Source organism: Mastigoproctus giganteus, chromosome 11 (genome assembly GCF_048544385.1).
Source record: "Mastigoproctus giganteus isolate SK-2022 chromosome 11, ASM4854438v1, whole genome shotgun sequence".
NCBI lineage: Eukaryota > Metazoa > Arthropoda > Arachnida > Uropygi > Thelyphonidae > Mastigoproctus > Mastigoproctus giganteus.
This window is the reverse complement of record NC_143585.1, coordinates 90,904,042-90,921,783: the sequence shown is the minus strand read 5'-3', so window position 1 is coordinate 90,921,783 and position 17,742 is coordinate 90,904,042. Positions and strand designations below refer to the sequence as shown.

Sequence of the window (17,742 nt, the reverse complement as noted above, 5' to 3'; positions counted from 1 at the left end):
ACACACACACACACACACACACACACACACACACACACACACACACAGGGTAACTAAAAATTTTTTTTTGGCTGGTGCAGCATAAGCCTCAGGCTTCCTTGCACAATATGGCTAATAATAATAATAATAATAATAATTTAAAGGTGAACTGTACAGACTACAATATGCAAAAAAAGCCTAGTAAACATGGGTCCTTAAGTGAATCATTTTCGAGATATTGCACATTTCTAGTTGGGATCCACCACTGACAAGGTGAACTGTACAGAGTTGGGATCCACCACTGACTTGCTTGTTTAAGTTAGACTCATTTTCTCCCTTTCTCCCCACTCAATGTTCTGAGACATAGCAGGCATACTAGTACTTGTCAGAGGATAGTCAACATGGAAAGAGGTTACAGCAACGAAGAGTATGGAGACATGCACTTCATGTATGGTAAAGCCAACGGCAGTGCACTCAAGGCTGCATGTTTGTACCAAGAAGCATTTCCCTGCCAAAGGCAGTCCAACAGGTGCACATTCATTAGGGTACATCAGCGCCTTAGAGAACATGGGCACTTCGCACATGGAGTATGAGCAGGTAGGCCCAGAAGCATAACACCTGATGTTGAGGAAATGGTGTTAGAAAGAACAGAACAAAATCCAGGAATTTCGACAAGGAGGGTTGCTCTGCAAGATTGTGTACTGAATCATTGCAGTGTGTGGTGAATTTTACATCACCAATTACTGTACCCCTGCCATATTCAGCGAGTACAAGGTCTCAGCAATACAGAGTACCCTCCCAGAGTGAACTTCTGCCAGTGGATGCAACAACAGTATGTCCTGAACCCCCAATTTTTAAACAACATTTTGTTCACTGACAAAGCTGGGTTTATTCGTGATGGTATTTTTAATTTTCATAACTGTCACGTTTAGTCCGACAAAAATCCTAATGCAATTCACGAATCATGACATCAGCAATGTTTCTTGTTGAATGTCTGGGCAGGACTACTAGGAGACCATCTAATTGGACTACGCTTTCTGCCAAACAGGCTAACAGGAGAGCTGTACCTTCAGTTCCTGTAGAATGTTTTCCAGACCTCATTGATGATGATAATAATCCATTTCAGCAATGCCAGAACATGTGGTTTATGCATGATGGTGCACCGGCACATTTTGCTCCAGTTGTTTTTGTTGGGTTTTTAGGAGCATTAGCAACTAAGGCCATATTGCTCTGGGAATATGCGGTGGTCACTCCCTGACCTTTCCGTATTCTCCATATTTGGTGGTGACGGGCTCGAACCCCCGGAGTAATCAAGAAGCGTGTGCTATGCACTGCTGCTCCTTCCCACCTGGCTACGGAGGCGCCACTCGAGTTGTGACTCGGTATCTGACTAGAAGATATGGTCAGTGGTGGATGGGTTGTTGTTGGGTTGGTTTTTTAGGAGCATTAGCAACCAAGGCCATATTGCTCCGGAATATGCGGTGGTCATTCCCTGACCTTTCCGCATCCTCCGTATTTGGTGGTGACGGGCTCGAACCCCAGTCTAATCAAGAAGCCTGTGCTACGCACTGCTGCTCCTTCCCACCTGGCTACGGAGGCGCCTCAGGTGGATAGGTAGAGGTGGGCCTGTAATGTGACCTCCCAGATCACCAGACTTAAATCCTATGGATTTTTGTATCTGGGGTCATGTAAAAAGCTTGGTGTAACTTCTGACATTAACACAGTTGAGGAATTGCAGCGTCGGGTTGAAGGAGTCTTTCAGCAAATCATAAATGACCTAGGAATGCCTGAGAAGATTCACAACTCAATGCAGAGAAGACTACAAAGCTGCGTATGGATGCAAGGACAGAATTCTCAACACCTTTTGTAACATCCTGTAACATATAACATCTGTGGTGTTGAAACCAAAAATTAAAAATGTATTATCTTATGTTTAATAAAACCACCCTTAGCAAAGAATTCACAGCTTTTTGCCAAACTAGTGCTCCCATAGTCAGTGGTGGATCTTAACAGAAAATGTGCATTATCTCAAAAACGGTTCATTTGTGGCCCGATGTTCACTGGGACTTTTTTGTTTATTTCAGTTTGTATTTTTCACCTTTAAATTATTGACCATCATTTTTGAAACACCCTGTATAATGAAAAAAATCAAATAACAGTTATTGGCATAACTCTGTGAGGGTATTTAGTGGAGGATTTATGTAACTGCGAAAGTGATGGTTTTGTATTTTGAGTGTTCAGTTTGTTACAATCTATTTGTCACATCATTACTGGTGAATAAATGTTATGCTCTATATGAATGGTATAGATACCATTCTAATGTGTTTTTTAGAATACTACTTGGAAATTAGTTTATTCTGAATTGAGACATCGGGATTTGGAAGTTAATTAATACTTAAGTGTCTGTAGATTTACCGTTCATAACTTGCCGCCATTGTTATACGACACAACATTATATCCCGAACTAGATAGCGTAAGCTTAGTTTAGTACAGTATATAATATAATACTGTCAGTTAATCAGTAAAATCTATTAATTTTGTCAAACTTCGTTGTCAATTAAATTGTACTTTGAACTAAATACATATAACGACTTACATTACAAATGTAACATAATTAATTAATACATACCTTGATACGGAAATTATATAAACGGAACTTGTAGATAATACTTGATACTGAAAAATACATATGGCGTTATAACTGTGTTCGGATACAAGTTTAGGGTTATAATTTTGTACTGAAATTTTATTGAAATTAAATCGAAATCATGACTCAGACCAGAGCAGCGAAGCAAAAGGCTCAAGCTAATGGGAGTGCTGTGGCTCAGGGGAGAACTGAGGGGGGCAGTTGCCCTCTGAATCACAGCCTTTTAAAATGCACTGCTTCCATGATGTTTGTGGAGCAATCAGGTACGGGACATGATATTGCATGGGGGGATGTCTGTGTGTGTGCACGATGCAAGGAGTGTAACGAAATCAGGCAACAACATAGCGTTGTTATGGGCCTATATGAGAGCTCGAAGGACAGTGTGAATGCCCTCAAAGGATCTAAATTGAGGGGCCCATCAAGCTCTCAGCTGCCCACATCAACGTCAGAGCTTGCACTTGGTCATCACGCAACACAGCGGCAACCCCCAAGGCAGAATGCGCTGGTCCCACAGGAACTAATAGTTGTTGGTGACTCTATTGTCAGGGAAACAGGGAACATGCTTTGTAAAAAGGATAGGTGGAACAGGACCAGGGTATGTCTGCCAGAGGCAAAGGTTGATGACGTTGTAGAGCGGATATCATCTTTTAAGGGCACAAAAGGTGATATAGTTGTACACGTTGGCACTAATGATATTAAGAGTAGGAGACCAGCAGAATTACTTAACAAGTACAGGTCACTGTTGAAAAAAAGCCGTGAATTAGGGTTGAATTTCAAAGCGTCTGCAATTCTGCCCAGACACGATAGGAGGGAGTATATGATGAAAGCCTTGTCGATCAATTCAGCCCTGGAAAGATTCCGCAAGGCTCAAGGGATAGAATTTTTTTCAGCCTGGTCTATACTTGTTAACAGGAGAGACTGCTTCCACAGGGATGGGATACACTTAAATAGAAAGGGTACAAGAATATTTGCTGATGCTATCCAGGCAGTGTTAGGTGGGTCGGAAAACTGCTAGCTTTGGGGGATACAAGGACTAATAGATTAACAGTAGCCACTGGCAGAGGTGAAAGTGATTCTTGCACTGCTTCTATTGGAATGAGCAGCAGCCTGGAAAACAAGATGCAGGATATTTGAGAGATTGCTGGGAATCATTGCAGTACAAGTAAACACATGGGTTGTGTTAGGGTAGCTAAGAATAGGAACAGGTGCATGTATACTTGCGTGTACACCAAAGCTAGGAGTTTGGTAAATAAATTTGATGAATTTGAGGTATTGCTCAAAACATCAAAGGCAGATATTGTTGGGATATCAGAGATGTGGTGTCACACAGATATAAGGAATCCAGAACTGGAATTTGGGGAGTACAATGTGTACAGAAAGGATAGACAGGATAGGAAGGGAGGAGGGGTTATGCTATTAATTAAGAAACACATAAAATACAAGGAAGTGAAGCCAGTTGACATTACTGGCCAGTGCAGTGTCGAGTCAGTTTGGTGTAACATAAGCATTGGGAGATCAAAATTGACAGTAAGAGTGTCCTAGAGGCCTAATGACTCTGATGAGTATAATAAGAAACTGTACAGGGAAATAGAGTGGGCCAGTAAATCAGAGAGTCTTATAATGTGGGATTTTAATTTCCCAGATATTGACTGGAATTTTAGGGTTGGTCACTCACACACTAGCAAGGCTTTTGTGGATTTATTGGATGATTGTTTTCTACATCAGCATGTTCGGGTGGCAACTAGAGGGAGTAATACTCTTGATCTGATTATCAGTAGTGATTCTTCATGCATTAAGAATCTGCAGATAAAGGAACCACTAGGTGGCAGTGATCATGTGCTGAAGTGGGATTTACTCAAAGAGGTAACCATTAGGGGTAAAGGGAAGGGTTTATTCTTTCATAAAGGCAACTACGATGGTCTGAGACAGTATTTAAATTCTACACGGTGGGACCAACTGATGATGTTACCAACAGCAAATTCAAAATGGGAACCATTCAAAGAACTTATCTTGGAAGCTACTAGGCTTTACATGCCAACTAAGAAATATTGTTCAAGGTTTAGGCCTAAATGGATGGCAGATGAACTTATGAGACATATGGAAGAGAAGAAAAATGCATGGGATACATATAAATTAACATGTGACACAGAAGCCTATGATAGATATAAGTTGATCTGTAACCAAGTTACAAAGGAGGTTAGGCAGGCAAAGGCAGATTATGAGAAATCTTTGGCAAAGGATGCAAAGAAAAACAGCAAAGAGTTCTTTACTTATGTAAACTGTAGAAGGAAGGGGATGAATCAGATTGGTCCACTTGATATCGATGGTTCAACTGTTGATGATCCTGCTCAGGTAGCTAACAAACTAAATGAATATTTTGCATTGACATTCACACATGAGGAGTTATTCAGTGAGGGGAATGCCAGAGGTGTATTCAACTCTGGCAGTTGACAGATATATGATACTCTAGGTGGTAGATGACTTTCATCAACTGGTGAAATACCACCACTTTGCTTATTGGAGGCTTGAAGTGGTGAAATCCATGTTTAGTCTCTAGAGCAAAGTTTCCAGCATCCCCCCCCCCCCCATCCTTCTCCTTCAACCCATGCACGGTACTAAGTACTATAGGTTTTGATACCTTTCGTGTTTGGGGTTTTCATAAAAAAAAACATGTGCGGAAATTTGTCTTTAGCCAGCGGGTAGTTGGTTGGTGGAACAGACTTCCATCCCTTGTTGTGGAAGTCGATAGCCTAAATAAATTTAAGGCTCAGCTGGACAGTTAATTCGAATGAACGGAGGGGTGAAGTGGAAGTGGTTTTTTTTTTTTTTTTTTTTTTTGGCTGATGCTGCACAAGCTTGCTTTCTTGCATCATATGCCTCTACTAATGCTAATGCTAATTAAGTTTTACAATGAGTGTCAAGAATTTGTCAAAAAATGCCTTAACACTAACCATTCATGCAAAGCTAAAATTTTCAAGATAATAAAGAAGTTTCATGGTTGTGGACTGCTGGATATAAGGAATGTGAAATAAGGAGTGTTCTTATGTAACACTTTAGATAACATTAGACAAGAGGTTCCCAAACCTTAAAATTTCTTAAAACCAGCTCCACTGCACCCTGACTGATGTTCAGCCACCACTTTGTCCATGATGACTCCACAAATAGGTGTCTTTTGTGAATTTTCCATTCCATTGCAGAACTGTAGGTCTACTTTGTGGCCTATTTTTAAACCATGTTTGAAATTTATAATAACAATTGTAGCAGACTTCAGCCCGTTAAACCAAATTACACACAGCACTTTCTCAGGATTGGAAAATTCCACTACAATTATAGTTTTGTGATTATGCTGCCCTCTATAACAGCATACACATTTTCTGGTTGGTGAACAGAAACTTGAAGATATCCTTGATTACCTATAAGTGGTTTCAGGTTTGCATCATTTGTCCCATCCACAAAATAACATGTTAGTTTTGTAAAGGAGGTATGTGGACACCCTGTGAACACATTCCAAGATATTATATATAAAAGTTTTATGATGTCACTTCTTGTTCTTGTACAAATGTATATGATATTATCTCTGCCCATACATGGGCAGAGATAATATCATATACATTTATGGGCTGTACAATATATATCACAGCCCATTTTACTCTTAGTACCTCTATCACAGCCCATATATGGGCTGTGATAGAGGTACTAAGAGTAAAAGCAGGCATACACTCAATCACAGCTGACCTTTCACTGGTAGAGCATATTTAAGAAGCTCAGTGATACTGAAATCTCCTCAGGTAGCTCCAGACAGAATGAATGAATGAATGAATTTTCTGTAGTCTGTAGCTTTCAACACTAAAACCTTTTTAAGTCTTTACTATTGCCCACCATCTAGCATCGCTCATATTGTGAAGTTATACTTCACAACTGGGTTTACATGTATTGTAACACCAGGGTACCTGATACTGAAATCTCCTCAGGTAGCTCCAGACAGAATGAATGAATGAATGAATTTTCTGTAGTCTGTAGCTTTCAACACTAAAACCTTTTTAAGTCTTTACTATTGCCCACCATCTAGCATCGCTCATATTGTGAAGTTATACTTCACAACTGGGTTTACATGTATTGTAACACCAGGGTACCTACCCACCCACCGATGAGAAGCAAAAAAGACTTGAAATGGCACTGTCTGGAGGAGCCTGATGTTTCTCTTTGTTAGCAAGAATAAGTAACAACAGTCTTCCCTACTGGGGAAGTGTTATTGCCTATTCGAGGGATTTATGAATGAACTAGTGGTGTGATTTTGAAGAGTAACTGCTCCTTTCCTCTTTTGATGGCATTTCTTCTTCTTCCTCTCCTACTATCACTGCCCTCCACCTTTTTTGCTTTTCTAGGTCTAACAGGAACATAGATATGGATAACAGAGTTTTTATCCCATACCCATTTACAAATGGTGCCATCTGGGTGGTGGTGGTATCCACCAAGAATAAGTAACATTAGCCTTCTGTACTAGTGAATCATTGCTTATTTGAGGTAGTGCAATATCAGGGCATCTCACGATGCCATTTCACCTACTTTGGTGATTTTATATGAACTAGCATGATGCTATGCACTAACTTGTTCCATTAATTTTAAATTACCGAATTCTGAAAACTTATAATAAACTATACATATTATGTACATAAGTAAATATATATAATTAAGACCACTTATTTTTTTTACCATGTGAAATGAGAACAAAACAAGTTTTATTTAAACTCATTTAAAATACAAGCTCAATAGCTACATTATATTGTTTGTAGGTACATTTCAGGATTCTTACTGAATCGTAAAATGGTAAGAATCACTAATAATATGTATATTTATATATAGCATATATACCTTGTGGACAAAAGATATTTTATATATACCTTATGGATAAAACCGCATAATGTAATTTCCCAACCATATTACTTAAACTTATTTCTAATGGAATGAAATATTAAAATTCAGATCACCTGTTTAGAGTTTCCCAGTTAATCTTCTTCATAGCAACAGAATTGGATGTAGGATAATTGTGCAGTTGTACCATGTAGGGAAAGTAATGATGTATAAGCTCAGCTGCTAATACTGAAAACAAAAACATACAATGTGACTTTTGATAATTAGAAACATTTCCAGAATGATGAGGATATAGTTGAACATGCAGATATATTTCTTTTAAAAGGAGTTGGACAAAATAAGTATTTCTAAATTTTTCTCAGAATGGCCAGTGTTTGTTAAAAGAATGGATTGTGTTTATTGAAATGAATTATATTTAAATAGAAGGGGTGAAAGAATATTTGCTGACAACATAGAGGGAATATTAGGTTGGTTGTAAAACGATTAGACTGGGGAGATACACAAGACTAAAGATTTAACAGCAGCCACAAGCAAAATAATATCTTGCATTACTTCTATTGGGACATGCAGCAGACTGAAAAGAAAGTTGTGGGGGACAGCTGGTCAAAAAGGGGTCCTCATGCAACAAGAAAATATATGGCCTATGATAGGGGTACTAAGAGTAATAGCAGGCACACACATTAGCATTACCATTAGTAGAGGCATATGGTGCAAGAAAGCAAGATTATGCAGCATCGGCCAAAAAAAAAAAAAAAAATTCTCCAGTTTCACACTTCCATTCGTTCCAAATGCCTGTCCAGCTCAGCATTAAATTTATTTAGGCTATCAACTTCCACAACAAAAGATGGAAATCTGTTCCATCTAAAAGCTAAAGGCAAATTTCTGTACATCTATTCTACAACTGTCTTTCCTCAGTTTGAATCTGTGCCCATCAGGTTCTTAATCTGATAAAATGGAAGAATCCCATCAGTGTTCAGCTTGCTCAACCCATTCAAGGCCTTAATCAGATCACCTAGCAGGTGCCTACTCTTCAGGCACTGCAATTTACAGAACTTAAGCCTTTCTTGGTAAGAGCACCCCTTTGTTCCCCTCACCAATCTTGTTGCCCTTCTTTGTACTCGTTCTAGCAACTCTATATCCTTTCTAAAATTAGACCTCCAGACCTGTACACATTACTCTAGGTATGGCCTGACCATTGCCTTGTATAATAGGATAATCACCTCTCTGTTCCTGCTAGCAAAATTCCTAAATATCATTGACAAGACTCCATGACCTGCCCTGGCAGCCTGTCAGCACTACTCAGTGAACTTCATATTTGACTGCACAATTACCCCCAGATCTTTTTCACTTTCCACTTGCCTGAATGTAGTACGACACAGTTGGTACATTTTTCTTCTGTTATTGTTACCCATATGCAGTACTTTGCATTTGTCAATGTTAAACTTCAGTTGCCACTTCTCAGCCCATTTGCCCAACTTATCTAGATCCAGTTGGAGTAGCATACTGTCTTTAACAACCTTGCCAACCTCTGTATCACCTGCAAACTTAGACATTAAACCTGATATCCCTTCATCAATATCATTGATAAATTTGCAAAACAACAATGGGCCCAATACCGAACCATAGGGAGCTCCACTAATAACATTTCTCCACGAAGAGCATTGCCCATTGATTGCCACTCTCTGTCGTCTCCCACTCAACCATCCCTTTATCCATTGTAGTAACTTACCCTTAGTGCCATACCTCTCCAATTTGTACAGCAGTCTTCCATGTGCAACAGTATCAAAAGCTTTCCTGAAATCCAAGTATATGATATCAAAATTATTTTTGGCATTCAGTTCCTTTGTGACTACATCATAGTATCCAATCAAATTGGTCAGACGAGACCTCCCTTTAACAAACCCATGCTGTGTTTTAACTATTACTGCAGTCTTGTCTAGATGATCCTGCAATGCTTCTTTAACCAGTGATTCCATTATTTTCCCCGGAACACAAGTTAAACTAACAGATCTATAGTTACTTGTGTCACCTTTTGAACCTCCTTTGTGAATTGGTGATACATTTCACCAACTCCAGTCCAAGGGGGAACTCCCCTGTCCAAGGAAGCTCTCATAATGATGGCTAAGGGTTTGCTTACTTCCTTTGTTGCCTCCTTTAATATAACTGGATAGATCTCATCCACCCCAGGTGCCTTTTTTATGTTTTACTTCAACAATTTCTCCTCCACTTTGCTCTCAGCTATTACAAAATCACTTAGTTCCCTGTTAGAGTTTAATCAACTTCTGGCACTCACCTCATTGAATAACTCCTTATGTGTGAATGTAGATGCAAAACACTCATTCAGTTTATCAGCTACCTGAGCATGATCATCAATAGTCAACCCATCTATGTTAAGTGGTCCAATCTGATTCATCCTTTTCCTTCTAGAGTTTACATAAGTAAAGAACTGTTTGCTGTTTTTCTTTGCATCCTTTGCCAAGGATTTCTCGTAATCTGCCTTCATCAGGCTACCCTCCTTTATGACTTGATTACAGACTAGTTTATATCTGCCATAGGCTTCTGTGTCACCTGATACTTTATATGCATCCCATACATTTTTCTTCTCTGCCACGAGCGTCATTAGTTCATCTGACATCCATTTAGGCGTAAACCATGAACAGCATTTTTTAGTTGGAATGAAAAGCCTAGTAGCCTCCAAAATTAAGTCCTTGAAGGCTTCCTACTTAGAATTCAACTTTGGTAACACCATCAGTTGATTCCACTGTACAGAATTTAAAAACTGTCTGAGACCCCTATAGTCACCTTTACAAAAGCAAAAGCCCTTCCCTTTAGCCTTGATGGTAGTTACATCTTTAAGTAATTCCCACATCAGTACATTGTGATCACTATCACCCAGTGGTTCCTTTATCTGCAAGTTCTTAATGCATGAATAATTACTGCTGATAATCAGATCAAGAGTATAACTCCCTCTGATTACCTCTTGAACAATTATAAGACATTCTGATTTACTGACCCACTATTTCTCTGCACAATTTCTCATTATACTCATCAGATTCATTAGGCCTATGACACACACCTATTCTCATTTTTCCTTTCCCAGTGGTTATGTCACACCAAACAGACTCAACATTGCATTGTCCACCAACGTAAATTGGATGTACTTCCTTAGATTTTATATGTTTCTTAACTAACAGCATAACTCCATCTCCCTTCCTGTCCTGTCTATCCTTTCTGTACACATTTTACTTGCCAAATTCCAATTCTGCACTGCTTATGTCTGTGTGACATAAGCAGTACAGTCTCTGATATCCCAACAATATCAGCCTCTGAAGTCTTCTATACAGTGGGACCAACTGATGATGTTACCAACAGCAAATGCAAAATGGGAAGCATTTAAAGAACTTATCTTGGAAGCTACTAGGCTATACATACCAACTAAGAAATATTGTTCAAGGTTTAGGCCTATTGAGAGTAGGAGTGTGCTATAGGCCTAATGACACTGATGAGTATAATAAGATACTGTACAGGGAAATAGAGTGGGCCAGTAAATCAGAGAGTCTTATAATGGTAGATTTTAATTTCCCAGATATTGACTGGAATTTGGGGGCTGGTCACTCACACACTAGCAAGGCTTTTGTGGATTTATTGGATGATTGTTTTCTACATCAGCATGTTCAGGAGGCAACTAGAAGGAAGAATACTCTTGATTTGATTATCAGCAGTGATTCTTCATGCATTAAGAATCTGCAGATAAATGAACCACTAGGTGGCAGTGATCACACTTTGCTGAAGTGGGATTTACTCAAAGAGGTAACTACCATTAGGGGTAAAGGGAAGGGTTATTGCTTTCGTAAAGGCGACTACGATGGACTGAGACAGTATTTAAATTCTATACAGTGGGACCAACTGATGATGTTACCAACAGCAAATGCAAAATGGGAAGCATTCAAAGAACTTATCTTGGAAGCTACTAGGAATACATACCAACTAAGAAATATGGTTCAAGGTTTAGGCCTAAATGGATGTCAGATGAACTGATGAGGCATATGGCAGAGAAGAAACATGCATGGGATACATACAAATTAACACATGACACAGAAGCCTATGATAGATACAAGTTGATCTGTAACCAAGTTACAAAGGAGGTTAGGCAGGCGAAGGCAGATTACGAGAAATCTGTGGCAAGGGATGCAAAGAAAAACAGCAAAGAGTTCTTTACTTATGTAAACTCTATAAGGAAGGGGTTGAATCAGATTGGTCCACTTGATATCAATGGGTCAACTGTTGATGATCCTGCTCAGGTAGCTAACAAACTAAATGAATATTTTGCATCGACATTCACACATGAGGAGTTATTTAGCGAGGGGAACGCCAGAGGTGTATTCAACTCTAGCAGTAAGCTAGAGAATCTTGTAATAACTGAAAGTAAAGTGGAGGAGAAATTGTTGAAGATAAACACAAGAAAGGCACCCGGGGTGGATGGGATCTATCCAGTTATATTAAAGGAGGCAGCAAAGGAAGTAAGCAAACCCTTAGCCATAATTATGAGAGCTTCCTTGGACTCAGGGGAGGTACCCACAGACTGGAGATGTGCAAATGTCACCCCAATTCACAAAGGAGGATCAAAGGCTGACACAAGTAATTATAGACCTGTGAGTTTAACTTCTGTTCCAGGAAAATTAATGGAGGCACTAGTTAAAGAAGCACTGCAGGATCATTTAGACAAGACTTCAGCTATAACTCAGACACAGCATGGTTTTGTTAAGGGGAAGTCTTGCCTGACCAATTTGATTGGATACTATGATGCAGTCACAAAGGAACTGGATGCAGGGAATAACTTTGATATTATATACTTGGATCTTAGAAAGGCTTTTGATACTGTTGCACATGGAAGACTGCTTCACAAATTGGAGCAGTGTGGCATTGGAGGCAAATTGCTGCTGCGGATAAAGGGGTGGCTGAGGGGGAGAAGACAGAGAGTGGTAATCAATGGACACTGCTCGTCGTGGACTAATGTTATTAGTGGAGTCCCTCAGGTCTCAGTGTTGGGTCCATTATTGTTTTCTGTATTCATAAATGATATTGATGAGGGTATATCAAGCTTAATGTCAAAGTTTGCAGACGATACAAAGGTAGGCAGGGTTGTCAAGGACACTACTGACACTATGCTGCTGCAACAGGATATGGAAAGGCTGAGCAGATGGGCTGAGAGGTGGGAAATGAAGTTTAACATTGACAAATGTAAAGTACTACACATGGGAAACAGCAATCCCAGAGCAACGTATCGACTCTGTGGTACTACACTGACAGTGGTAGAGGGACCTGGGGGTGGTTGTGCAGGCAAATATGAAGTTCTCTGAGCAGTGCAGACGGGCTGCAAGAGTAGCTCATGGTGTATTGTCAATGAGATATAGGAATTTTTCTAGCAGGGATAAGGAGGTGATTATTTCCTTGTATAAGGCAATGGTCAGGCAACACCTAGAGTACTGCATACAGGTCTGGAGGCCTCATTTCAAGAAGGATATAGAGCTGCTGGAACGAGTACAGAGAAGGGCAACAAGATTAGTGAATGGAACAAAGGGGTGCTCTTATGAAGAAAGGCTTAAGTTTTGCAAATTACAGTGTTTGGAGACTAGGCACCAGCGAGGTGATCTGATAGAGGTGTATAAAGCCTTGAATGGTTTAAGCATGCTCAATGCTGATGGGATTCTTCCTCTCGCTCAGAATAATCACCTGAGAGGGCATAAATTCAAATTGAGGAAAGACAGATGTAGGATAGACGTGCGGAAATTTGCCTTTAGCCAGCAGGTGGTTGGTTGGTGGAACAGACTTCCATCCCTTGTCGTGGAAGTTGATAGCCTAAATAAGTTTAAGGCCCAGCTGGACAGATATTTTGAATGAACAGAGGGGTGAAGTGGTTTTTTTTTTTTGTTTTTTTTTGGCTGACGCTGCATAAGCTTGCTTTCTTGCATCAAATGCCTCTACTAATGCTAATGCTAATGCTAATGCTACTTCAAGCTCATGAAATTTATTAACTATACTTCTAGCACTGGTGTATATGCAAGTATACATGCACCTGTTTCTACTCTTAGTTACCCTAACACAACCCATGTATTTATTTGTTCCACTATGACTCCCAGCAGTCCTGGATATCTCCATTGCCTTGCTTTCCATGTTGCTGCTGCTGCTGTTCATTCCAATAGAAGCAGTGCAAGAATCACTTTTGCCTCTGCCTGCGGCTACTGTTAACCTTTTAGTCTGTGTATTCCCCCCAAAGCTGGCAGTTTTCTGACCGACCTAACACTGTATCAGCATAGCATCAGCAAATATTCTTGCACCCTTTCTATTTAAGTGTACCCCCATCCCTGTAAAAGCAGTCTCTTCTGTCAACAAGCACAGACCAATCTGAAAAAATTCTACCCCTTGAGCCTTGCACAATCTCTCCAGGCCCAAATTGATCGACAGGCTCTCATCATATACTCCCTCCAATCGTGTCTAGGCAGAATTGCAGACACTTTCATATTCAACCCTAACTTGCGACCTTTTTTTTCAAAATTGACCTGTACTTGTTGAGTAAATCTGCAGATCTCTTACTCTTAATGTCAATAGTTACAATGTACAACAATATCACCTTTTGTGCCCTTAAAAGATTATGTCTGCTCTACAACGTCATCAACTTTTGCCCCTGTTATACATACTCTGGTCCTGTTCCACCTATCCTTCTTGCATAGTATATTCCCCGTCTCCTGACAATAGAGTCACCAACAATATACTTGCTTGTTTGATGCTAGGAGTACAGTAGTAAATAAATTTGACAAATCTGAAGTATTGGTGACATGTAGTATAACAGAAACACAGTGTCATTTTGATGTTGGCCATGCAGAATTTGAATATTGTTATTATAATGTATAATCACCATATTGAGAGGTGAGATCTGTTCTTCCTAAAATAAGGTTTACAAGCCTATATGCAATATTCTAATTGTGGCCTAACCATTGCCTTATACAATGGGATAATCCCCTCTTTGTCCCAGCTGGAAAATTTCCTGAATATCGTTGACAGAACTCTATATGCTGTTTTAGCAGCCTGTTTAAACTGCCCACAGAATTTCATGTCAGACTGTACAATTACTACCACAAGTTTGATGATGAAATATTATTAAGGAATTACTGCTATCCACATGCAGTACCTTGCATTTATCAATGTTAAACCTCAGTCACAACTTTTTATCACCCATTTAGTTTATTTAGATCTTGAAGCAGTATGCTCTGATTACTCTCATTAATGACTGTGCTCACCTTTGAATATGGTTTTTATAGACATCAGACTTGAAATACCTACATCAGCATCATTAATAAATATTAAAAATATTAAAGGGCCCAACACTTATCCCTGTAGTACTCCACTCATCACATGGGTCCACAAAAAGCAGCAGCCATTTATAACTACCCTGTCTCCCATCACTTAACCATCCCTTTATCTATAGTACCAACTTGCCCCTTATACCAGACTGTTCCAATTTATACAATTTATACATGTGGTGCAATATCAAGGGCTCTCTGAAATCTAGGTACATGACATCAAAATTATTCTTTGCATCTAGTTCTTTTGTGATGACCTCATAGTAGTTAATCAGGTTGGCATGATCAAGCATGATATACCTTTAAGAAATCCATGGTGTGTTTACCTTATGGCTGCACATCTATCAAGATGATCTTGCATTACTACTTTTAAGTACTGACTCCATTATTTTCCCTGACACAGAAGTCAAACTTGCACATCTGTAGTTAGCCACTTCAACCTTTGAATCAACCTTTAAATAGGCAATACATTTGCACACCATCAATGTTTAGGGGCTTCTCCTGAGCCTAAGGTTGCTCTCGTTATCATAGCCAAAGGTTTAACTACCTCTTTTGCAACTTATTTTAATATAACTGTTCAGATTCCATCAACCTCCTGTGCTTTGTTTGCTTTTAGCTGCAGCAGTTTGTTTTCCATCTTCCTTTCCATTATTATAGATTCTTTTAACTCCCAACTATATTAGATAGACTCCTGCTAGCTCTGTCTTATAAACTTTTTCATGTGTGAACACAGACACAAAATATTTATTCAATTTATCAATGATCTGTATAGGATCATCAATAGTTGTTGCAATTTATATCCAATGGACCAATGTGATTTGACCTGTTCTTTCTTGTGTTCACATATCAAGTTTCTAGAGACAAGATAAGCAGAAATATAATACAAATTTGGACCTAAATGATTTTATAATAACTGAAAGGAAAGTGGAAGAGAAACTGCTGCAGATAAAAGTGAACAAAGTAGCTGGGACTGACTGAATTTATTCAATTATATTAAATGAAGCTGCAAACAGAGGTAGCTAAACCTTCAGGTGTACATAAGGATTTACACCTGAAGTGCACCCTTAAATTCAAGAGGTCTTTGCAGCTTGGAGATATGCAAATATACCTACTATTCAAAAGGATGACTCAAAGGGTGAAGTAGGTAACTATAGCTTGTGGGTTAAAATCTGATTAACTACTGTCAGGTCATCACAAAGCAAATGGATGCAAAGAATAATTCTAACATATACTTAGATTTCAGTAGAGTGTTTGAAATGGCACCATATGTACAAATTGTAGAAATTAGAGCAATGTGGTATTTAGGGCAAGTCACTACTGTAGACATAGGGATGGGTACAAATAAGTAGTTATGAATGACAACTGCTCTTCATAGAATAATGTGATGGATGGGTATCACAGAAGTTGGCATTGGGCCCACCTTACTGTTTTTAATATTTATTAATGATGTTGTTATTTCAAGTCTGATGTTTAAATTTGCTAATGATTCAAAGGTGGGCACAGTCATTAATGGCAATAATCAGGGTATGCTACTTCAAGAAGATGAAGATAAACAAAATGGATAGTAGAAAGTTCCAAGGTTTATCATTGATAAATGCAAGGTACTACATATGAGTAGCAGTAATCCCAGAATAACATACCATTTAAATAGCATTAAACTCAAGGTAGTTAGAAAGGAAGAAGACAGAGATAACTGTACAGTCTGATATGAAATTCTCTGAGCAGTTTAAACAGGCTGCTAGAACAGCACATAGAAATCTGTCAATAATATGCAGGAACTTTTCCAGCAAGGACAAAGAGGATGATTTTCTCATTGCATAAGGCAATGGTTAGGCCACATCTGATATATTGCATACAGGTTTGCAAACCTGATTTTAGGAGACACATAGATCTCTTGGAAATAATGCAGAGAAGAGCAATAAGATTAGTTCATGGGCACAAAAGAGTATTCTTGCAAAAAAAGGCTGGAGTTCCGTAAATTTTAATCTCTGAAACTAAACATCTCCATGGTGACCTAACTGAAATGTATAAGGCAGCAGGGACATCAAAAGCCTTATACATTTCAATTAAGTCACCAGCAGTGGGTATAGTCGTCCATTCCTCCTGCAGAATAGTGGACAGTTGAACTACTGATGTGGGAAGCATTTATGCCCTCCCCTAATGTTCCAGTTCATCCCATAGGTGGGTTCAAATCAGACACGAATGCTATTACAACTTTTGTACATTATATCTATGAATCATTCTCGAACTGCAGCAGCTGTATGACATGATAAATTTTCCTGTTGAAACAAAAATGGGGTTTGTATACAAAAGAAGTGCTACATCATATATCAGGCTTTCTACAATTGTCCAAAATATTAAAGTAGTTGTTGCCTTCCATGGATCACTGCACAGCCATGAAAAGTCCTAGGACATACCATAAGGAACCTCCCACGCTATAACCCTGCTTCCTTCTGAATATCATTGTTGGCACAATGTACAAGGCAGCAGATGTTCTTCAGTCACCTCCACACTCACGCCCATCTGATTGGAATAGGGTGTAGCGAGATTTTTCACTCCGTAGATCTAATTTCCACTGCTCTATGGACCAATCACAGCATTCATTGCACCATTCAAGGCAAGTCCACTGATTATGGTTGGTGATGTTTGGTTTATGCACTGCCACCCTTCCATGAAAACTGAGGCTGTGGAGCTCCACATGTACAACAGATCTCAACCACCACTGACAACTTAAATTCTCTGCTGACGTTTTACAGGGATTCCTGATGAGACTGTAATGCTACCCTCTAACATGTGGAGTGAACTTCTGTGGTTTTACTTTATGTTGCTGGACAGTGTTCATGCTGTCATGTCATTAAAACATCACCAATGAGTGACTTTGGA

The 17,742-nt window shown here is 39.2% G+C and overlaps 1 protein-coding gene across 1 annotated transcript in view; it reads right to left on the bottom strand.

Moving 5' to 3' along the window:
* The window catches only part of LOC150078251 (sperm flagella and cilia-associated protein 1-like), a 134,682-nt gene that overhangs the window by 86,344 nt on the left and 30,596 nt on the right, over positions 1–17,742 (bottom strand). Inside the window, exon 2 of the mRNA XM_090384513.1 lies at positions 7,615–7,726. Coding sequence (XP_090240639.1) covers positions 7,615–7,726 — 112 coding nt within the window. The remainder of the gene's footprint in view (positions 1–7,614; positions 7,727–17,742) is intronic.